This window comes from Convolutriloba macropyga, chromosome 3 (assembly GCF_964194025.1).
Source record: "Convolutriloba macropyga chromosome 3, txConMacr16.3, whole genome shotgun sequence".
Classification (NCBI taxonomy): domain Eukaryota; kingdom Metazoa; phylum Xenacoelomorpha; order Acoela; family Convolutidae; genus Convolutriloba; species Convolutriloba macropyga.
Window position 1 is genome coordinate 65,010,083 of NC_134470.1, and position 24,486 is coordinate 65,034,568.

The following is a 24,486-nucleotide window of genomic DNA, read 5'->3' on the forward strand; positions in this document are numbered from 1 at the left end:
ATTAGCGTGGAATGACATCCGAACGCAATTCATAGCCAGGTTTACAGATGAAAAGGATAAGTACAGAAAAGGGATTGAAGTAGAAAACTTAAGGAGACAACCAGAAGAGCTAATCAAAAGTTACATACACAGATTAACCAAAACAATAGAAAAAGGTTGGCCGGATCCCGATTTCAATGAAGCCTTCAGAGAGGGAAAAAGTATGGAATATTTTGTTAGAGGACTAACACCACCCGCTCTAAAACAGAAAGCACATCAATTTCTAATCGAAAATGTAGGTGCCACTTGGCAACAACTTAGAGATCATGTATCGACTAAAGATTTGAGTTTTGCAGTGAGCAGTGAATTTACTGGTACATCATCCAACAGCATGGATAACAAATTAGAAATTGAAGGTCTAAAAAATCAGATCAGGGAACTAACAAGTTTAATGAAAGACCACAAAATCAACGCAACATATAATAACAACAACCCCCGAATGAACCAAAATCAAACCAGATTTTGCAAATATTGTCGAAAGTCTGGTCACACAATTGCATACTGCTACAAACGCAAAGAAAATAAAGAACAAAACAAACAGCCTCCGCAAACCAGAGATAAGTTTACAGATAATTATCGTCAAAACCGAGGTAGATCACCAGGACAGCAAAGTCATTACCCGAACAATAACGATCGAAGAAGAGATAATTATCCAAGTGAAAACAACAGACAACACACTCCTAATTATAGGAGTAACTCTCCTCATCCATCCAATTACACTTCATCAAACCGACATCGGTCAGGTAGTTACGACTCTCGAGATAGACAAAATCAGAGAGATTCATACAGGTCTGATAGAAATAGTAGCAGAGATAGACCAAACAGTGAGCAGAGATACAGAAATTATTCAAACGAACGAAGCAATGATTCAAATAGACAAGGTAACAGACCTAACAGTGGCTATAACTCACGAGATAATAGCCGAGAGCGAAGTCCTAAAGTGCACTTCATGAACAATAGCTCTAGTTCCTATTTCAGCGATGATGAAAACAATCATGCTAATTTAAACTAGACCAGTCTCCGTCACCCTCTGAAACTAATAACACTAATAAAATCATCAACAAACATATTTATATTAACTTATACCAACCCGTCGGAGACAAGAATAAAAATAACGGTCTAGAAACCCAGTTCCTTCTTGATACAGGTGCAACCAGTTCTATTATTAACTACTATACATACAGTGAAATATAAAAAACACAAAAATTAGATCTTGTCAAAATAAAAACTAACACTGTAGCCGTTAACGGAGAAAAACTAAAGCTCTTGGGATATATTACTTTCAATTCATCATTCGACATAGAAGGAAAATACAACGTGAAAATAAAAACATGGGTTTCAGCCAAAGACGGATGTAAGCCAAACATTTTGGGAATGGACTTTCTTGATAGCTCTACAAAATCAATTGATATTTCAACACCAAAAATTGAACTAAAAATTTATCCCGGCATTTTCATTTCACTTAGCAGATATCAAACTAAAAGTTACCCCTATGTTAGTCTCTACAAAACGGTTTTTATGGACATCCAACTTCATCTAGCTCCCCAAACAACTCGTGTTATCACCATCAAGCCCACTAACGAATTTTTCCGAAAAGGAACATCCTTTATTATTGGATCAGAGTTACAGAAAAAAGGTATTTATACCTATAATGTAAGATGTTTCCAAAAGGAAAAGGAGTTACCTATAATGTTAAACAATCCGCAAAATAATAAGGTTGTCATTGCTAAAGGCCCAATAGGTCACACCTTAGAGGACATTCAGATTGAGCCAAAGAAAAACTTTACAGTTGTAGACAATCTTGCTTTTATAGACCATCTTTTGACTAGTGAGACCGATTGGAATCAAGTTTTTCATGTAAGTGAAAATTGTGTTTCTCCAATAACAAAACCTAACTCCGAAAAAACTATTTCAAATCACAAAACTAATAAACAGAAAAAAACTGAAAAACGTAAGCGTGAACAAGACTTTACTGACAATTACGAATTAGAAACTGATTTCAGTGACGATCTAAAAAATTTAAAACCCCACAGTGAAAGAGAGGATAGTTTGCGACCCATTGAGGTTAAACCAGAAATAATTGGCCAATTTTCAGATACAGACCAAACTTTCCTTAAAAAATTTGATTTTAGCCAATCAGACATCTCTGACCAAAAACTGTTACAGTTATTGGAAACACTAGTTCATAACAAAGACGTATACTCACAACATAAATATGATGTTGGAAAAATTAAACAAAAATTCAACGTAAAACTATTGCCCAACGTCACGTTGTCAAAACAAAGACCATCCAAAGTACCCCTTCATTATCAAGAAAAACTAGAAATTCTTTTGGATCAGTTGTGCAAAACAGGTATTATCCGTGAAATGGGAAACGAAAACGAAATGGGTTCCGAGTTCATTAACCCGATAATAATCCTCCCTAAAGGAAATACCATAAAACTCGTAATTGACGCACGCTATCTAAATTCAATTACTGACCTCAGCAGATATTCATGGCCCCTAGAACCAATAGGAAGCCTATTGACTAAGCTCAAAGGGAACTACTTCACTACTAGTGATTTGTGTTCAGCTTACAATCAAGTCCCCCTCACCGAGGAGACAAAGCAGTTAGTAAGTTTTGTAATTGGTTCAAAACAGTACACATTTGAAAGAGGTTTTTACGGCCTTTGTGGTCTTCCTAACTTCTTTAGCCGAATAATGACTATTCATTTTGCACCACTAATAAAACGAAAACAAGCCATAACTTACATTGACGACACTATCATGCAAGCTCAAACTGAAAACGAAATGTTTGAAATTATTGAAAACTACCATTTATTATTAAGAAAAGCAGGTTTAAAAGCGCAACCCGAAAAAACTAAGTTTTTTCTTAGAAAAGTTCAGTTCCTTGGCCACATTGTAGGCAAAGAAGGAATTCAACCAGTCAAGAAAAGGGTAGCAGATCCCAAAGCCTTGAAATCTCCAGAAAACAAACGTGATGTAATGAGAGTTCTAGGATGCTTAGGGTTCTACAGCATGTACGTAAAAAACTTGCATGTAGACTGTAAACCATTCTACGACTTAACCAAAACCGAAACTAAGTTCGAATGGACAGCGGAACATGAAAAACTTTTCCAAAGTATAAAAGACCGCATTAGTGAGGACACCATACTAGCTATACCAGACACAAAACATCCTTTTCACGTTCACGTAGACGCCTCCTCAATTGGCGTTGGCTCTATCCTAGTACAGGAATTTCCTGAAGGGAAGAGAATAGTGTCATTTAACTCCAGAATTTACACTAAAGAAGAGCAGAAAATGAGTACCACCGCACGTGAACTATGTGGTGTAATTTCAGCACTTCAAACATACGAGCACTACATAATTGGCTCGCCATTTCCTGTTTATGTTTACACGGACCACAAACCACTAATGTACTTATGGGGAAGACGAGGGAAACTCTCCCATCGTTTTTTTAGATACCAATTAGTGATTTCACAGTTCCAAAACCTAAAAATCATTTGGACTGAAGGAAAGAATCTAGCTTTTCCCGACATTCTAAGTAGAAACGTAAAACTGAAAGATCTTGACAAACATCAACTAAAACACAAAAAAATACCAAAAGACATTTCGTTCTACGACCAGAATGGAAACGAGGAAAAATACTTTGTTCTCCAAGACAACGAAAAAGGCAATGCCGACGATTTTTACCCAATACTTAAAGAAACCAAAACAGGTCTAGCAAAGTATACATTCAAAAACGACCAATTGACACAAGAACGTTATAAACCAAGCAAAGCAACAATTTGTGGAGTAACAAATCTTGTCGACTACTTCTCACAAGGTTCTGCAATTAATCATTTTAAAAAATTAAACGATCAAAAACAAACAGCGACTCAAATTGAGACCGATGAATTGGAAAAAACTTCTAACAATTCCTTTTTAAACTCAGGAGAGGCTAATAGCGAAAAAAACTCTCCTTCAATTACAATTATTGAAGCAAATAAAGAAAATTTTTGCCAAGTAATTGATGATCCAGACCATGAAATTCTTACTTTTGCTGAAATCTTTGCAGCACAAAATGCAGAAGAGGAACAAAATAAAACTTCCTTAACAAAACAATCACCATTCCCTGAAAAACTTGACGAAAAAATGGATGCTAAAGAATTGATCTTGAAACTAACTTCTTTTGCAAAAAATGTTGATCTAAACACTGAAGTCCTATGTGAAGAACAATTGAAAGACCCAGTATTACAACAAATACGCAAGTTTTTTCTAAGTCAAAACAAAGATCTGAAAACCATTGAAAATCGCCAATCGAAAGCTATAACAAACTATCTCAATAACTTTGAAAATTTATGCATAATTGGAAACCTACTCTGCATCAAAGAACAGACAGACGATCCTAATACTGAACTAATCAAAGTTTGTGTACCAATCTCCCTATTCATCAAAACATTTAATTTGGCCCACGACGATGTGTTAGCAGGACACATTGGTTTAGATAAAACTCTTGCAAACATAAGACGTTTTTTTCACTGGCCCGGAATGTACAATTGGGTTAAGCACCTCATAGCCAGCTGTCTTGACTGTCAAAAAAATAAACAAAAACGGAAAGATATATACGAAGCACCTTTAGAAAAATGGACCGACACAATACCATTTCCTTTTCACACGGTACACATTGATCATAAAGGACCTTTGAACCCACCGTCAAATGGAAAACACCATTGTCTGGTGATTGTAGATTCATTTTCGAGATTTATTCAAGTTTACCCCGTCAGGTCTACGGACGCATTTGACACCATTAAAGCGTTTGAAAAATTCATCCCGTCTTTTGGGATACCTCAAAAATTAGTCTATGACAAAGGTTCAGCGTTTATGAATCAAAACTTCACTAGTTGGATACACGAACTAGGAATCACTCCAGCCCCAAGAACCGCCTTCTCACCATGGACGAATGGAAAAGTTGAAATACAAAACAAACACTTAGGAGCACATTTTAGGATGTTTTTAGAACAAGCCGGAGGAAAATGGGATGAACTTGCCCCGAAGTTTGCTTTTGCTCACAACACAGTGCCTAACTCAAGTACAGGAATTTCACCGTACGAAATTATCTTTGGTCAAAAACCTCAAATTCCACTCTCACTAAAATTAGGATTATTAAGAAATTCAAACCTCACATGCAATTCTGACTTCTGTAAAGATCTACCATTACATAGACACACACTGCAAAAATCTGACAACAAAGAAATTGACAAATTGTTGAAGCCCAAAATAGAATCTTCACTACTAAGCCGTGAAAACCAATTTAAACAAATTTACAATAGCACTTATAAACACAGCCTAGCTCACAACGCAAAGGCACATAAACATCGAAATAAACACAAATTGGGTAAACAACTAGAAATTGGACAAAAGGTTCTGATGGAAAACCACAGCATAGAATTAGGCAAATCAAAAACACTCCAAGAGCTCAGGTCAGGCCCATATACGGTAGTAAAGAAAATTACAAACGTGAATTACGAAATAGAGCTTGATAACGACAAAAGGGTTAGAAAGGTTGCACATAGAAATCATCTTGTTGAATACTACCCGGCAGAAGAGACACTTCCAGATCTAACAGTTGAATATGGTATCAATAACGATTCCTTAGAAACCTTCTACGAAAACTTGAGGAGTTCCCAACTAAAAAAACTAAACACACCTGTCAACAGATATTCCTTTCAAATTCCTATGCAAACAGAATTCTGGCCTATCACCGACTTTGATCGAACCCCTGTTGATTTAGATAAAACACCAACAAATTTTGACTCAGGCTTCATAGAAGGAAGCTCCTCTGGCGCAGTAAATGAACATCTCACTAATAGGAATATTGAAGTGATTAGGGAAAGAACAAGGAGTTCAACACCACATTCACATGGGCAAATCATACGCCAAACTAACCCAGAATTTAGTCCATTGCGTTCCAGTAACCGTCATAATAATACTATGCCTAATCCAAGTAACAATGCGGAAAATCGAAGAGTGTCAAACAGAAGAAAACAACAGACTAGCCGATATCAGGCTGGCTTCACTTAGTTTTATATGTTTCAGGTAACGGACAGACAAGTCCAACATTACTGGACCAAGTCACAAACCTTTATTTTTACCTATTTTTTTTTTACTTTTTTTATAATTCACATTAGCCAAAGTTAGAGATAATCAGACATCTCTACGCAAAAAAAAAATTAATTAAATAAATAAATTCTAAAATAAAGTAAGCAAACTTAAAATGCTTAAAATTCCTAAAAATTTTATACTTATCTTAAAATTTATTTCTTTTATTTCCTGCCTTCCCTCACAGTTTGACCAAAAAATAGACGAGCTCAATGATGTGTCGCACAAGTTGCGAGTTATACATTATGATTGCTCTCAAATGAAAGAAAACAAAATGTACTCTTTAAACCAGGTAGCGCCATGTAGTATCAGCCCTGAAACCATTGACATGCGCAATGTTAGAGTAACTATTTATCAACGGTCTTATCGCACATTCGTAAAAGCTGTTATGTGTTCCGTTAGTGTGAATGTTTTAAAATATCACTGCGGTATGTTTTCTCATTCATCAATTGTCCATGACGCACCCTTAATTACCTATCATCTAATTGTCTCACCAGAACAATGCAAACAAGCGAACAGAACGGGAAAACTTACGGTTAACGACTTTCAAGATAAATTTGACATTGAAATTGAACTAAACAATAGGAAAATTTCATACAAAAACTATGGAGCCGACCTCGAGGACGATTCATCGACCTCATGCGACGATAGTGGCGATATAAGCCATTACTCTTTTGAAACTCTAATGCAGGAAATTTTGTTAGAAGTTAATGTTCAAGACAAGTCAGTCTACAACACCCAAGGGCAGAAACTGCCGTGTGCATTGCACGAAGGAGGATGTGATTCCACATCTTTAGATCCATTTGCATACTCTTGGGACATTCCCGAGAATTGTCTTGTTTTCAAAAAATTTACCCAAGATGCCAAAATGATAAAACATGACATTGAAGCCGGAAATCCTAAGTACTTTATTGTTAGCGACGAAAAATCAGAAGTTCCGTATACAGGTCCAGGAACGCATAAACCTGCCCAAATGGATATTAAGTTGCGAGTCTTAGACCAATCTGAAACATTGTGCGGTAAACCACAACCTTTGTACAAAACTAATTTGGAGTCTCTTTTTGTTTCTTATTCAGGTGGCTTTAATATGAGGACTGGCAAACCTAATGATTTAAAAAGTGAACATAGTTATCACAAAGTTACGGTAGCATCCGGTACAGAACTGAGTTGGAACGGGTACACTAGAAAGGTAAAAGATGACTCTCATCACTCTCCTTCACGTACACCCTGGGCCCATGTAGGTGAAGACGAGCTAGATTATGAGGTTCACTTAGCCGCTAAGCTGGATTACATTATTTATCACAACTATTTGAGGATCAAGCAATCCTGGCATAATGTTATTATGAATCAGTGCGAACTTGATAGAACTCAAAAACAAACGATTTTAATGTTAGCCCTTCAAAACAATAGGCTAGCTGGTTATATGCTAACAGGCAACCGGTCTATGTTTCTGGACACGGACGGTAGCATCGGTTGGCTATACCACTGCCCAAAGAAAAACTCGCCATTAAAAGTTCTCGAACGCTGCTACGATCGTATTCCTATTCATTATAATGATCGAACAATGTTCGTCGATCCTATTACTAGGCAAACATTTCCTTTTGCCAATGAAGTAAAATGCGTTGGAGGTTATAAAAATGCCTACCAACTTGACCTAGATAATGAAAAATCTTGGTACCATTTGATGCCTGCCCCTGTTCCATTCAAAACTCCTTTCTTGTTCTCACCGCTTTCAATTGGCCATATCATAAATTCAGTTGGCCATGAATCCCAACGCGCAGGTATCTATACTCCTAACCAATTAAAAGATTTTTGGGACAACATTCTGCACAGTTCCGCTTCCAAATCAGTACTTCAAAAAATTTCACATGAAGTTCTAAGTTCGAGGGAAATTGACTACAGTGAGAAAGATATCTATTCCTCAGCAATGGGAATAAATCGTCAAATTTATCTCGATTCCCTACTGTCCCCGAACTACTTCGTGACACAATTTACGGGAACATTTGGTATAATAACGTATTATCTGGAAAAACTTGGTATTTATTTTGCAGTTTTCCTATGCATAAAGTTCATACTTGACGTGATTACCACAATGCTAAGAGCTTTCGAAATTCACAAAAGGTCAAACAGAACCATAGGGTTTTGGAAAATTCTCTTAGGAGCAACATACAACTTATTTGTACTTTCTGTTTTCACTTCAATCTTTTCCGAAGGAAAATCTACACCATCCGCACCATCACGACAAAGAAGAGTAAGCTCAAACTATAATATCGATGAAGAAAACTATCATGAGTATAATTCAACCCAACAAAATTACGCTCTAAATGAAACCAAAATAGATGAAAACAAAAAACTTCACCCTCCTGTTCCGCAAATAACGGGAAACGTTATTGCCCCTCCATAACTTAATAAATAAAAAAAAACACTTATATCTTTGTTTAGGTGATGACTTCCCTTCAATTATGAAACCATTGTTTATTCGACAACCAAATCAATTGTTCATTCGTTTTGAAGGATATACAGGACAGATAATATTTTCTCACCTGCCTTTGCTTCACAGTATTATTCATATTAGAGTAGCTTCATTTCATTTCAAAGATCTTTTAGATATAATTGTTTATCCCAGTAACCCTAATTATTTTAAGCTTTTAAGAGCGTTTATTGACTTTAGCATAACATTCATTGACATCGGAGTAGACTTTGACTACTACGCGGACAAGATCAATCCGATTTACGGATATTTATAAAAATTTATCTTTAGAATGATTTTATATGACAATTTAAGCCTATTTCAATTTTACATTTATATGACTATAGCCATTGTAACAACTGTTATAGTTATTAATTTCGTATTCTACGATATCGAATTTGTGTGCGTTTATACTTCCTTTTTAGATTTTGTTTTTATAATTTTATTAATCATAACACTGACATTTAAAACCAATTTTTTTCCGGAACCATATCATAGTATACTTGATTGCGTCTTAATAGTGATAGTCTCTCCAGTTTTATACAAGATTGCTTTATACCAAATATTTTTTGTAAAAAAATTAAGCTCAACTAATGCACTTCCTTTATAAGGGTCAATTGGTGTCAATAGTCGGCTTTTCCAGAACATTTTCTTCAGAAAATAATATATTGACCCCTCAACTAATAGTCGAGTTCGACTACTGGGACACTTGCGAGACAGGATTTATAACCCTGACACCAAACTCTAATCACTGGCATTTCTTTGTATTTCTCGCTAATCTAAATCCCACTTTTTGGCCGGACAACCTTGATGACTTATAATAGGTAACTAATTCCCAAAAAATGTTCCTTCTGAACGGAAAATTAGTGGAGATTGTACGCTTCCAGCGCACTTTTGAATCATACCCCCTCCTAACTCCCTTCATAATAATCGACGTTCAAGAAATTGACTCCAATGATTCTTGGCAAACGTCAGTTTATCCAACATCACCATATTGGAATTACTTCTTCTTCATAATGGAGAACGCCCCATGTGTTCCAAAATCGCTAGACTCAGAATCCTTAATCCTAAATTAAAGATTGTTGATAAGAAATGATACTACCGTATCAGAATAAGTTAGTACAGATACAATTTTTTCAGAGATCTTTCACAAAAGTAGACAATAACACACTAGTACCTACGTTGATAATCCATTTTGAATATTTAGACTCCTGGGAAGATGCAAAATTCCTAAGAACAGCAGGATTAGCGATAAATTTTTTTTTCCTCTCGGAACAATACAAAACAACGGAAATTTGGTGTTAACGATTATTCCTTATGCCCGCAACACCACTACGGCTTAAAAAAATAAAAATGTCCGCTTATACCGCTCTGGTTTCATTTCTTTCTTTCATCATGATTCTACCCCTAATACTCCTCATATTGCACGCTCTGATTCATGCCTTCCTATTTTTCTTTGCGGAAGAATTAGAGCTCATTCTTTGGGTAATAGTCTTTGGTTCCTTCTAATTCTTTCTTTTACCGTGGTGGGATTGCATTGACAATAATAAGACCACCAGCTAGTTTATAATAACAAAAAGCATTTAGCTAAAAATTAACTTTCAGCGTTAAACTCTTCTCTAGTCCCTCAGCTTCAGCACCAAACGAGTTAGTCCAACACCCAGCAAAGAAGATGTCCAACTGTCAACCCGAAGGATACGACTCAATAACAAATTGGAATATTCACCACGAGTCTGCAACGGCAACAATGCCAGACCACAGTGGAAGAGCAATCCGACTCTCCAATATTGACGACCTCCTAACCGAACAAGATCACAGAAACATAAAATTATGTTTGGAAACACAAAAAGTTAGAGAGGATCAGCTGAATACCGAAAACCCCAGATTCGTGAATAATTTAAAGTACAGCCTCAAACCGGAATTTAACAGTTTTAGAGTAGAAGGGAATACAACAATAACCAACAAATATCTAAAAACCGTGCATGAAGTTCCTGTTTCAGAGGTTCCAGTAATTAACGTATTCCCCCTCCCAAGCTCAAAGAACGTGTGGAGGATAAAAGATCGCGATGTGAAAAATAGGAGCTACATTCTGTACAACAAAAATCTATGCACGTACATAAAAGCTCCTTATGAAGCAATAACAGCCTTCCCTGATGAAGAGAACGGGCAATATGAGTTAACAAATGCAGCCCTCATAACAGAAAACTCTACATTCCGGCAACAACTTTTCCAACGAGAACTAGAGGTAGAAGATTTACAACTCCAATTAGAACAGCTGAAATTGGAAAGGAAAACGACCGGCGCGGCAAGCAACGATTATTGGCGCCGTCAATATTTGATATCGAATCGCCTCAGATGCCAGGGCGAAGATAACACGGTCAAGCTTGCAAGGTCGTACGCCAAAACAAATCTCGAACTATCTGCAAAAGCAAGAAAAGCTGAGCAGCAGATAGCAGCATTAGAGAAGAAAAATCGTCAGCTAGAACAAAAACTAGAAGAAGCAAAGAACAAGTCCAAAAAACTTAAACGAAAAATGGCTCAGAGCGAAAACTAAAAATTTGGTATACTCAAGGTGATGGTTTATATTTTAAATGTTCACTAATACTTTTTAATACCCATCATGTACAACTGATGTAGTAAATCTTTCTTCGTTCTTAAAATCGGGGTGAGCTGTAACCGTAGAAACACCTTTCTAGTTCACTTTTAAAACCCTCCAAGGTCACAAAAAGTTGAGTTAGAGTTGAGTCACACTTGAAAACTTTGGCTCCGTGGTTCTTGCACCATATGGTACTTTCTACCACAAACATAAAAGAAGCAGCTACTGGAGAACCAACTGCCACTTAAAACAAACAGCAAACTTGGTGAATAAATACTGAATCACCAAATGGTGTGTTATTTTCATCCCGCAACGTCAGATGTCGTCAACCATCTGACGTGGCGCAGATGGTTCTCTCTCGAAACGAAGTGGAGAGAGAGAAATCTCTGAATTGAAAAAAGAGAACACACCGAGAATCCTGAAAATCAGTTGGCAGAAAAACTGTTAAAAAATAGCCAAATTTTTGACTTGTAAAACTCTACTTACTTCCGCACATTCTCCTCACAAACAAACTCTCAGACTAAACTTTAGTTTTTTTTCTAAAATCTAATCCGACCGTCCTGAAACTAAACTGGTAAGCCAAACTCAGTATAGCTCATAAGTTCCAGCTATCCCCGCTGATTTGAGAACGAAGAGCCTTTTATAGGTGTTCAATATTGTAGCTTTATATTTTAAATATTATTAGATTGGAACGGGTTTTCTAACTGTATACATAACTTGGTGAATTAATAACTTATTTAACCACATTAGTAATTTAACTGAGACTTATACGCACTAATCGGTAAACCAAGAGCGATAACACAGCGATTGGTTTACTTTATCATTTTCGAGGTTGTGGACAATTCGGATATATTCTGGATACAGCCCCGATTATGATACCATGTCATCTTTTTGTAGTAGCATAATTAGTAACTGGGCTTACTTTCCTAATTATGTTCCAGAAAAAAATGCTTGGTCTGTTTTTTGAGTTGTCATGACAAGAATGAATGTTGAACGATTAACAGTGGAAAGGTAGATCATGAGTTTTCTCCGTCATCGTGACTGCTGCACGTGGTGGTGTCCTTATCGTCGGGTCCAGTTTGAGGGGTTGTGATGTACTTGGCATCCACCTCCTCTGTCTTCTCTAGCACCAACTGGTTCGGATGGGAGAGGGGGTTGGGGCTACTGGCGGTGTCCCGTGACGCATCTTAAAATAATATAATTCTTTAATGACGGACGCATAGCTTGGCGGGGGATTTACGAAGTTTATTTTGATTTTGTGAAAGTTAAAGACTTGTAGAGGTTCTTGGTTTTAATTCTTGCAACAAAATAGAATGGAATTTGGGTACGGTCCGTCCTTCAATGATCTTGTGTTGCACCCAGCCCTCTTGTCGCCTACCTAAATCCAATCGGACTATGCTTGGTTTGGTATGTTACTTCGTCCTAATCCAGAGAAATAACCGAGAAGTCGGAGTTTTAAACTTGAAAGTAGTTTTCTTGCTGATAGTTCTCGCCTCGGGACACCTTTGACAAAAATGTATAAAAGAATGATAACTCAAACTTCCTCGGGTTAGTAGTTCCTCGGGTTAGTAAATGCCTTTGGTACAGTCATCTACAGTAGAAATTTTTAGTACTGAAAACTATCAGAGAAGGAGCAGGAGATTAATTTACCTTCAGGTTAACAGAATGAGTTCGGTTTTCCATTCCCGCAACTGCTGACATAATAAAATCTTTCCAAAAAACAGCAGTTCCTTAAAAAATAAACTATTTATAATAGGTTTGTGAGTTGAAACTATAGACAGCTCATTGGCCACATGTAAAATACTCGATACAAATCAGAAAAATTATAGAAAATTATCAAATAGATCATTTATCACCCCGCGAAAATTTCAATTTTAGTTTTTTTTTCCTCTGCGAAACTTGAGCCAGTGTGACATGAATTAGGTTGAATGCAGTTACATAATTCTTGACGATTATTTTATTTTGTTCCTAGGTCAAATTTCGGACTCAATTTTCGGCGTTGATGTTTAGAGATAACTGGCTATTTGAAACTCAATTTTAAATGACATTTGAATTCATGAGAAAAATTGAATTTTACGGGTTTTATGATGTGGCCCTCAGCTAGGGTGAAATTCTTTTGTACAAACGGGGAACACGTAGACACCAAAAAGTGAGCTTTGTGTTTTCGGGAAAAAAAATTTTGCTGCGCTATCAAGGACTGATAAACGCCGTATTAAACATTTTAGGTGAAAAAACTGTTTTTACGCAAGAATAGTAGTTCTAACAAAGAAACATTTTAGGGCTATGCACTTGTCGTTTGCTGGTCTCTGCTTACGGCTTATGTTTGAAAAAAAGTAGAGGTCAAATCAAATCTATATCTAAAAACTTCAGTGAAACTTCTGAACTAAATAGCCCAAAATTTAGGCGGAATATCAGAACGTGCTTTTTTATAAACCAAATTGCTTCTCAATGAACACAAAACGGAATAAACTGCACCTGAACAGATTTTACATGAATAGATTAAATGAAGTTGATTTGGTTTTTTTGATAACAGCAGTCAGGAGAAATTGGGCAATAATTGTAACAAAAAATAGAAGTTCGTATAAAAACAGTTCAAAACATTGAAGCAACTTTCAAAACTTTGCATTCAATATATTTACCTAAGGTAAAGTAAAAAAACCGTTTTAATAAAAGAGTCTAGTTGAATTCCAATAAATTTCGAAAATTATACAATTTTTTCAACTTTTCTCATACTTATTAAAAAGCGAGCTAGAGGTATCAAAAATATTTGAAAACTTTTTACTATTCTTTCCCTCTTGTTTTCAGAGGAAATCTTCGATATGGGCCTGGAGCGGGGTTTTGAAATCTTCACTTGTTCTATTGTCAATTCTTTGAGGCAAAAAACTGAAAATTGTAACGAGGCGTGATTTCAATTCAAAAGGGCAAGATTTCTCATGAACATCAATATCATTTTTGCAATCAAAGTAATAGTCATCTAAAATTAGGCACTGCCTTGCTAGTGACGAGGTGTTAATTTCATAGGGTTTGGAATGTGTGATGCACTGTCTGTCCTATCATAGTCGAGATCTAGTTCAATGAAAAGACTTATAAAATGTCTATGCGCGTAAAATTAACAAAAATCACACAACCGAGCACAAACCAGAAAAAAGGAGAAAATACATACCTGGTTCCGGTGAAATTTTTAGCAACGTATTTTTATGGCAGAGCGTACTGACGGGTCGATCTTGGTTCTTTTCATAAATTATTGTGAAGTATTGATCTTTTTAATGATCCAAGTTTGTTTAAGTTGTTTTCATCGATTAGTACGATAATTTATTAATTTTCCATTGCTCAATACGATCCTGTCACTTACGAGACTGACTTCAATCTGAAATGAAAGTATATTTAGTGAGTGTAGTAAAGGAAAGTTTAACTTGAGCGTTTTTCGGGAAAATTCTAAATCCTGAATCTGAAATACTGACCTTGAATCATTTCATCAAAGATAATCTAATCTCACTTAACCTATTCTCACCTAGATTAGCCATTTATATACGGCTAACTTCTAGAATGTTTTTCAGAAAATTCTTGAAGTAAAGATTGTTTTAATCGGGTACTGAGTACTGAGTAGAGACGAGTGGGTTGCCTGATCTCGTTGAATCTTGTTGTTTAGTAGTACCAATATGGAAATTAGTTTATCCAGGTAACTACAGTTCGTAGTTAATTTATCTTAGGATATTATCTAGTGTTTTCTTAACCTAGACTTTTTCTAGGTTCCTTGAGGATTAAAACGTGTATTAGGTAAGTACAGACCAAACCTTTAGTTGCTTGGCTTCATTAGGAAATTCTAACTGGTTGCCTGAACCACTAAGGAACTTAGTATTGGTTAATAGTGGCTAAATCTGGTTTAATTTCGGTATTTTAATACGGGAACAGTTTACTGTTTATAGGAGTTTATAAATTCACTTCTTATTTCTTGGGGCAAACTAATTATTCAAGTACAGCTTCATTAATTTTGATAGTGTTTAGTTGGGTGACTCTAAAATATAAGGACAAACTAAACAGTAAGTAGGCTAGAAAGCGAAATCTGGAGTAGAGCGAGATGACTGTGGACATCACAAAGACGATTGATTTTTGAGAGCGTTAACTGGTCGCGCTCCTTCTAGGGACAAAAAGTGAAGCTGCACTGAGGGTAGCAATGTCTGCTCGTAGAAGACAAGCAAGCTAGGATAACCCATGTAGTATGGACGGATGCAAAAAAGTAGACTCCTCAAGGTCTGTAGTAACCATTAGTACTTGATGGGCAACAACCAAATGTTCTATTCAAGTGGGCTAAAATTTGTCTGGTTGGCTCCACGCGAGCACCAGTCTTGTTTTAAGTGTCTTGGTTGATGAAATAATAAGTAAGTGAATTGAGAGCTTGGTATAGTTCCCAATCTTAGAGTCAGCAACTGCTTGTGTTTTAGCAGCTAATTTTTTACGATTACTGAATAATTTTTAAAGTGGAGGAGCAGGACGACATTTACCTGTTGTGCCCTTTTCTTCATTTAATTAACTAATTTCTTCTGACGCCTCTGTAACTTCGAATAACTATTGAACGGAGGGCTTGGAATAACCGTTCACTCCAATTTAGAGCAATTAGTTTGTGAAGTTGTTAACTTTTTCCCTGTAGTGTATTGTTTTCAAGGAGCTATTTTATGTAGACATGTGGAAATCGGAATAGCAGAGACCCCCGTCCCTAGATTATTGAAACTCTATAATGAGTTCTCTACTCTTCAATTTATTGCACTTTTTCTGTTAATAATATACTGTTTTCTATAACTACTTTTCCTCTTTTCAATTTTTTGATGTTATTATTATTATTGTTCCGACCCCAATTGAGGGGGAGGAACTCTATACCCAATTGGTTTTGTTTGTTCAGACAATTTTGGTCGATCGATATATTCATCGTAGAGAGTTGTGAGTGATATCACTAAAAATCCCATCCAGCGTAGAATATGGAATTAAAAAGTTGTTTTTGATTATCTTTTTCTATAGCGAGTTATCTTGGTTTAAATTTTTTTTTGAAATTTAAACCGATTGCCTTATTTTTATTCAAACTTTCCGGAATTTTTAAAAAAACTTAGTCAATTCTCTTAAAATACGTTAAAATTACTGACAATAGTGTTGTTGTTGTCATTTTCAGAGACAAAAACATAAAATTGTCTATTTTGATTAATTTTTGGGCCAAAAATTTGAGTAAATGTTTCAAAATTCAGCAATTTCCTTTCAAAAATTTAAGCTTCTTTGGTCCACTTTGATTAAATTTGTCGGTAGTACATGCTTAAAACAGCGGTTCCAATCTTTGTAACTTCTACGGAGGCTAATGTGTACAGCATTTTTATTGAGAGTGCTCTGGAATTAACGTTTGGTCGTTTTTTTTCAGTTACCTCGATGATTATCAAAAACGTAGCAATTGTTTTTGATTTTTTTTAACTGACAAATTGTCTATATCTATAAGAAATGAAAAAAAAATGTATTCTTTGTAAAAAGAACAGCAATAGCAAGGCTAATTGTGGTCCAATCTGCGACTGTTACAATACAAAAATAATGCGGAATAAAATCCGTGTGTCTGCTTTTAAAAACCTACCTTTTTCATGTTAGTTATAGAAAAGAACAATTCAAATCAAAGCTCACTGGTGATAGCTCCAAGTGGCTTCCGAAGCAGTTCCAAAAAAATGTATCTATTTTTTTACTTGAAAGCTTGTGGCCGTTTTGACTTTTAAAATTGTTCGTTCTTTATATAAACAAGGGCTTTTTGAAGTTTGCCACTATTTTTCTCTTAACTTGTTATTTTGTAGCTTAGTGTCAGCAAAGAAAGAATGCTTTTTTTCTACTGATTGAAAATTCAAAATGTGTTGCGGTTTTTTGCGTTAAGTTATAATTTTCCAGTCTTGATACTAGCAGATTTCAGATTTTTTTTTTAATTTTAGGCGTTTGCCAATTTTTCAGGTCTCTATCTTGTTGTTTTTACATTGTGACATTATTGACAGTTCACATAATACATTACTGGCGTTCACAATAAAACACAATTGAACAAATCAAAATCCTCAAAGGCACAGATTATGGTTTTAACGTCTTCGACACCACATCCTCGAAGAACTTAATTATGGTTTTTTTTGTTTTTGACTTTAACTGTCATTTTCACTTTGTCTTTTAGTCTACGAATTTTACTGGAGAATGACAAGTCTCACTGGTTTTTTATGGAGAATTAGATAAACATATTTTTTGATTTGAGTAGATGGTTGATGGCTTTCATGAGTTTGAAACAATTGTTTGAAAAAAACACTTTCTAACTTTCCTTTTTTGTTTTTTTTGGAGTGAGTGTGTTTTTACCTAGTTTGGTCAATTAAAGATCACATATGACATTATTAATTTTAGAGAAGGCGCGAGTGTACAGGATCTAAAGTTTTTAAAGAATTTGTAATGAAAGTACTGGCTTCGACACGGGCTTTTGGCTAAAAAATGTAAACTAATTTTTGATTTTTGTCTATACTTGACGTTGTTTTGTAAATGCAAGACATATTCTGAACAATTAGAGGTCTCAAGGACTTCCTTCAGATAAATGAAGGAAACTATTTGATTTTTTCATTTTGTAGCTAATGGCCTTCATGACTTAAAATAATTAATTCAAGGAAGCCGCAGTCGAACATGTGTTAAGTGGCAGAAAATGGCTTTACGGCTTCGACAGCGTTTTAAAACCGAATAACTGGAAATTTTTAAGACCAAGCTTGCCAAGTTTCCTATGTTTAAAACCTGCGATACCAATTCTTTGTTCAAACCGACAATACCAAACAAATTGAATTGAGGAAACGGAGACTTTTTATGACTGACGATTGCTCTAAATATTGTTCGAAAATACTAGACAGTTATCTCTGAAACCGTAGCCATTTAGAAGAACCATTTACAACAAATTTGTCTTCAAAATGAGTTATGGTTTGAGTTACTTTCTCAAGTGATTGACACTTTTTCTATCAGTACAGGAAAGTTTTTTTTTCTTCCAGCAAAGTTTTGCCCTTGAGAAAGATCGTTAGATGCAGTTGCAAAAATTGATTAAATAACTGCTTTCCAAACTGGGTTATAGCTGATCTGACCTGGTTCCTGAAGTTTGTTGGAATCGTTAATAGTTTCGGGTGTTGTTTCCAGCTCCTCGGCTTCGAGGAATGTGTCCAGTTCCTGCCTCTCCTCTGCCAGAAGACCCTCCTGGTCCAAAGATATCTGGGCCAAATTGTCCTCTTCCTCTTCTATTGAGAAACTACCCGACGACTTTACTAAAAAAAAACGGGAGAAATAGCTTTACCGTATACTTTTTATTTGTTTACTTTAGACCTTTTGTAAACAAAGCCTTAATTCAGGAAATGATCCAAACATCCATTGTGTATTCTCTCGTCGCGATAACAAAAGTTGCATAACTTTTCGATGAAATAACTTGTTGGCTCCCGATGAATACTACAAACATCGGAAATAGTGGAGAAACTTTGTTTTAGAATTAGATAATTTTTTTCTACCACTCTTTTATCGCAACTGTTGCTATATGAAGAGTGGCGGAAAAAGATAGTCTAATCATTCTCAGCGTGATTTAAGTTATTCAACTGTTATAACCGCAACGATAGTTGATTAGAAAACACAAGTTGTTATCGCCCTCTAGAAGATATTCAAGAACTCGGTTTCGCCTCCGATTTTTATAACTTCTCGATAGCGATAACAAACGTGTTTGACCAATTTGTTGACTTTATCGGTGAAATAAATTGCTAACGTCCGATTCATAGCCGAGAAACGTGAAACAGTCACGGAACAATATTATTGAGATTAGACTACCAGCCTCCGCAACTCCTCACTTTATCACTCCACAGTTCCTATATGAAGAGTAACGAGAGAAAAGTGACGGTATCTTGTAGTCTAATCAGAACAAGAGTTGCTTAAATTATGAAACTGTTGTGATCGCAAAAGGATATGATTGAAAAGATTAGGAGACAGTTGTTATTTCCGTCTCAAGGCTATTCAACAACTCAACGTTGAGTTTGAGAGTTTCTCATTTGCGACAACAGCAATATTGTATAGAAAATTAACAAACGGTTTTTATGGTCTTCCAGAAACTATTGAACTCCAAGGAAGGCAAGAGTGATTTGCTGAAGAGCTTTGTGAGGGCGACAACAGCCATGGTAAAATTTTTAACAATCTAACGATGCGATTACAAATGTTGCTCAAACTGTTTTGTTGATTACATACACTACATAAACTGAGTTTATGCCACTCAATTAGTGCCACTATGCTCATATAGCATAGTGCTTATATATACTAGTGTTCTCGTAGTATCAATAGGCTATGGAACTCTAAAACCGCAACGAGAATTTTTAAACGAGAAAGAGATTATATTAGCGATAAAACTTTTAGAGGATCCCACGCCTTTTGCCCTTAAGATTGTAGGTCAAATCCCATTGATGATTAGGATTTGCAAATCAGACGGTTTTTGGATCCTTAATAAAATGACTGGGCTTTGACTCACTATTGATATAATTTTACTTCGTTTATGGTCAAACAAACACAGACTGTATTCAGGTATAGTAGGATATCATTTCGGTCGCAATCAATTTTCTGATACGCTATGAGTATACAAGTCCATTTAATACAAAAATATACTTCCTTCACTCCGTGGGTCTTCAGTTGTTTGATCACACCTCAACCTCTAAAAGATGAGCGGTAAATTGAAGTAAAAATACATTTTAAATAAAAGCCTTTTTCGGTATTTTTGAAGCTATCATTACACTACGGGTTCACCTAAGAGTTCGAAGACTTATCAGTGACGATAACAATTTTGAGCTAAATATCTGTAGCCAAAACTTGTCCACAAATTCATCAGTATTATTTGACATTTTGGAAGGTGTGACGCGATGATAGGAAGCGTGACAAATTTGTTCCGAAAATAGATTACATTGTAGTGTTTTCCCATTCGAGCTATTTTATCTCCATAGAGCTATTGTCATAGCAGTCTTTGCATGTTTTGCTAAATGTCTGTCATGACACAGGGCATGATCAAAAAAGAGTCGAACCTTTTTTTATTAACAGCACTTGGCACAACGTTACACAGCGTTACAATGTCTTTGTCTTTTAAACGTCCGGTGGTCTAAAAAGGAAAAATGGTGATACAGAAAAATCTAAGAATCAATCAATTTTAGCATAACTTCTGCAAACCGAATTCTGTGAAGCTATATCAGAAAGATTCATTTCAGAGTTTTAGTCACTCCTGTGAGCAGATCGAATTAGACCAAACAATTTCTGTGCTAAATCCACAAAAATATCCAATGTAGTTTGCAACATGTTTTCCGTTGTATTGATTTTGTTCAAGTAAATTTTCCTAACATAAACCGAACAATGAATTAAAGAATCAAGTCTTCAAGGCAGATGCGGGACTCTAAGAAAGATAGCAGTCAAAAGATAGTATCCTCTAGTAACCAAAAAATTGAAAAGTGTATGTTCAATAAGAATTTTTAACGTTGTTGATCAACGTTCTTTCGCCTTGAAAAAAATCCTTGGTTTTGTAGTTTTGACATTGCCCTTTTTATGTGGTACATATGGTGATTGGTTGACAGTTGATTAGGTGTCATGGTTTCTGTATATCGATCTATAAATTTGTTAGCCCATTAAACAACATAAGGATTAGAAAAGTGTGATCCAAAACACTCTGTTGGCCATTAGAAGCATCTAATTTTTCAAAATGGTGCTGCTGCAAGAAATTTGGATTTAAGAACTCATTTAAACAATTGTACATTTACTGATCAACCTGTGCAGTTAGCAGAAGTATGATTACGTATGAATGCTTAATTTGAGATTAAACCTAGGATAAATGAAACAACAATTTTCCATTTTCCTGCATCATAAATCTTTTATTGTTGAGCGGTCGGAGTCATGTTTTCAAGAGCAAATTTTGGATTCACATTGTTTTGTATATTGCGGCATAGATTTTTACAAAAATTTCACCGCAATACTAAATTTATTTCAAGTCGTACAAAAAACTTACCCTGTTCAGTGAAAAAATTTTGTTGGCCGCTTTTTACTAAATCTGCTACATTATTTTTGGAAGAAACCTGAATCCCAGTTATAGCTCAACTTGTTGATCTGAATATGTGCCTTCATAAATTTTTTAAGCTAGTTCAAACGATAGGCGTATACTGAAGTTGCTATCTGTTTGCAAGCGCACTTAAAGCGCTTGAGAACACAAATTGATGTCCCAGACGGAATCAAGTTTGTTCAGACCAAAGATGGACGCACGAGAGGGGGGGGGAGGGGGAGCGTTGTGCGTTCAAATTTCATAGTCTAAAAACATCGAAAACCGCACGAAAGTCTGAACTTGAACGCACATAAGTCTGGACATGAATGCACTATTTTTTTCAGCCTTGTTAAAAAAGTAATATCTATCAGATTACGCATAGAACTCTTACTCCAGATACCCAGGCAGGTGCTAGCATTTAAGGCTGAAAACCGAAACCCAATTGAGTTCAAAATAAACAGCAAAATATCGAATGTGAAAAAAATTTCACCCAGTCTGTTGCGTTGTAATTAAAAGTTCTACTTCTTGTGTTATAAAATGTGATAAAACTCATGCCTTCCAGCCCATAGTATATCATAATTAGCAAAAAAATCACTGCTTTTTCTTGAAGTTTCAGCAAAGTTTTTCGAAATTCTACTAACCAGTTAATGAAAGTCTGGTGAACGAACAAAAGTTTGAACATGAACGCACAAAAGTCTGGTGGACGCACGAAATTCTGGATATGAACGCACGAAAGTCTGATGAAGGCATGAACATCTGGACATAAGATTTTTCCGTCTTGGACGGCCTGAACATAGACATTTTCCGTCTGAGACGGTCTGGGCATGCAAATTTCCGTCTGGCATCTCAACCCGGGGAAATTTTTGAAATTAAATTGCATTTTACGCTGGAATATAAACAAGCGACAAGTACTAACACTTTTTGTGTCGTTTTCTGATGCTCGATTTCTTTTCGTCCTTCATCTTCGCAGGTTGAGTAGCGGGTTCAAGTTCAGTATCAGTTTTAGACGTCATATTGCAAAAATCTATCAAAATAAATTGATACCAAAAAATTTTAATAGGTCAATTACTTCCCTTTACGCGCAAGTTTACTGCAAACCAACGGAGGAAAAGTAATAAACTGCTCTGGGAAAGAAAAGAATCAGAATGTAAATAACTGCTTCAGTAATTATAATTTGGGGTGGTCACAAATTTCTTTCTAAATGTATCAGTAATGATGAACATAAGAGCAAGCTGAGAATAAAAGCGATGGAAGTAAGAGTATTTTCGCCTAGCTCGATTGCTTTTACCTTTTCCCCCTTTTTCGCCCGTGTGCCCTATAGAATAATTCCCACTACATTAGCTACGTAGCACAAAACAACCACTAGGCGTACGCGCAGCGCTTCAATTTAAATGAATTGTGAAAAATTGAAGTGTACGGTAGAAATTGTGAAAAACGTTGTAGCAACCATATAGCGCATTCATTTTCCTTATTACATGGGGGAATAGGGAACACAAACATCACTACCTTATATTGCAGCTTACACACCTAGAGAACGAACTTCCCTCTAATCACTCAACCCCCCCCCCCCCCCCCCCCTCCCCCCTCCCCCCCTTCATAAAAAGAGGAATTTGACAAAAAGCCACGCAAAAAATTCCAGCCGGTTGTAAAAGGCAATCTATAGCGTATTGTCCGTGATAGAACATACCACTACACTTATACATCGTATCTGCTCTGCCATTTATTTCCTTAAATTTAGTTCACGCCATAAATTTTTCATTGTGGTTATATTTTGAATGAAGAGGGGAATTAAAAAACGCCTTGCGCTTCCTCTAGTATTTACTTACTCAAAGCAGTAGATCTTACGCTCTTCAAAGTTAAAAATTCATTAACCAGATACTACAGCAGCAGAGATGGTCAGGTCTTCTTTTTACACAAACTAGACCAACGAATTAATGAAAAGAAACTGAAAACATTCTAAAATCAGCTTGATTTACGCGTACGCTCTTTGATTGACAGTTAGAGTAATTTAAAAAGACAAGTAAATTCTTTAGAAACGTTCAACTTCACCTCCCTTTTTGCTGGCGAGCCGTTGGTTCGCTATGACTGGTGCTAAGAATAAACGCGTAGAAACCATTAATTGCTTACATCAAGACGGTTTTCAGAAATCTCAGTCTTGAGCAAAATTCTAAAATAATAGTTTGGCAATTTTATGGTCGGCAGTGATTTGGCAATTTTGAAAAGAAGTCCAAATGCAAGACACTTTTCCAGAAAAAGGGTCTACATCCTGGGGAAAGACGTTTGTATATGTAATTTAATTTATTTATTTCAATGAAACAGGAGAAGAACCCTGAAAATTATGAAGCGCAACATTACCGTCGCAACGGCTATACGTGCACGCATCATGCGAGGCAATTTTACCGGAAACATGATTTTTTTATGTCTTGATCGCGTCTTTCATTAGATAGATTTCACGGCATTCTTTGCATCGTAATCTGTAACTTCATCACATGCAGAATCATTGCTTTCTTTTTTATGGAGAATAGATGCAGTCTCAATTACAGGTCAAATGCGAGAAGGAAAACAGAACTGAACATTAGACTCAAATTGTGAGAGCAACTCGATTACTGCTGGGTCTGTTAGTGCTGATGATGCTGATAATAAAGCTGATGATGTCGCTGCTCTTAACCGAAAAAGACGAGCAGTTCGTGATTGTGCAGAAAAACAGGGCTCGTTGAAGCTTCTGCTGGCTAGTTTGTATTGCTTTCGAAGCTTCTGCTCGGAACACGGCTTAATTATGCCTCTGCTGGTTATTTGCTGCTGATGATGTGTTTGCTTGTTCAGAACAACAATGGCTGAGCTATGTTGTATGGAATGGGTTCCGTTGGGGTAAAAAACTGTAATCCGCGTCAGCGAAACGGTAAATTGATTTCAAAAAATGTGTCGTCATTCGATTAAAAGTTCGAAGTTGAAGCTTCTACGAACATTTTATCAAACAAGGAGGCTCGGTAATGTCGTACGAACATAATGTTCCGACCCCGCTCATCCACGTTCTTGACTTAATTCGCTACCAAATAATGAAGAAAACTTTCAGGAAAATACACATCGTTCAACAAACAACCAATTGAATACAATAATGCCACGCTAGAGGGCCAATAAAATTTGTTGATAATAGGACTACTAGAAAGGGCAATAATA

The 24,486-nt window shown here is 36.0% G+C and overlaps 1 protein-coding gene across 1 annotated transcript; it reads right to left on the bottom strand.

Annotated features, from left to right (window-relative positions):
* Positions 1 to 12,139: 12,139 nt before the first annotated feature.
* On the bottom strand, positions 12,140 to 22,703 carry LOC142337206 (uncharacterized). The gene is made up of 3 exons (XM_075386339.1): positions 22,226 to 22,703; positions 18,356 to 18,532; positions 12,140 to 12,432 (listed from the first exon to the last, which is right to left on the bottom strand). Exons 1-3 carry the CDS (start codon positions 22,320 to 22,322, stop codon positions 12,263 to 12,265), a joined length of 444 nt encoding a protein of 147 aa, XP_075242454.1. The 5' UTR covers positions 22,323 to 22,703; the 3' UTR covers positions 12,140 to 12,262.
* Between the last annotated feature and the right edge of the window lie 1,783 nt (positions 22,704 to 24,486).

What these genes read in the sequence shown, in the direction of transcription:
- LOC142337206 (XM_075386339.1), bottom strand. Translation starts at nt 22,322, where the DNA reads ATGACGTCTAAAACTGATACTGAACTTGAACCCGCTACTCAACCTGCG. An exon ending in CAGAAAACGACACAAAAAGT is followed by an intron (nt 18,533 to 22,225) that starts GTTAGTACTTGT and finishes GTTTTTTTTTAG; the next exon opens with TAAAGTCGTCGGGTAGTTTC. An exon ending in CAACAAACTTCAGGAACCAG is followed by an intron (nt 12,433 to 18,355) that starts GTCAGATCAGCT and finishes TATTATTTTAAG; the next exon opens with ATGCGTCACGGGACACCGCC.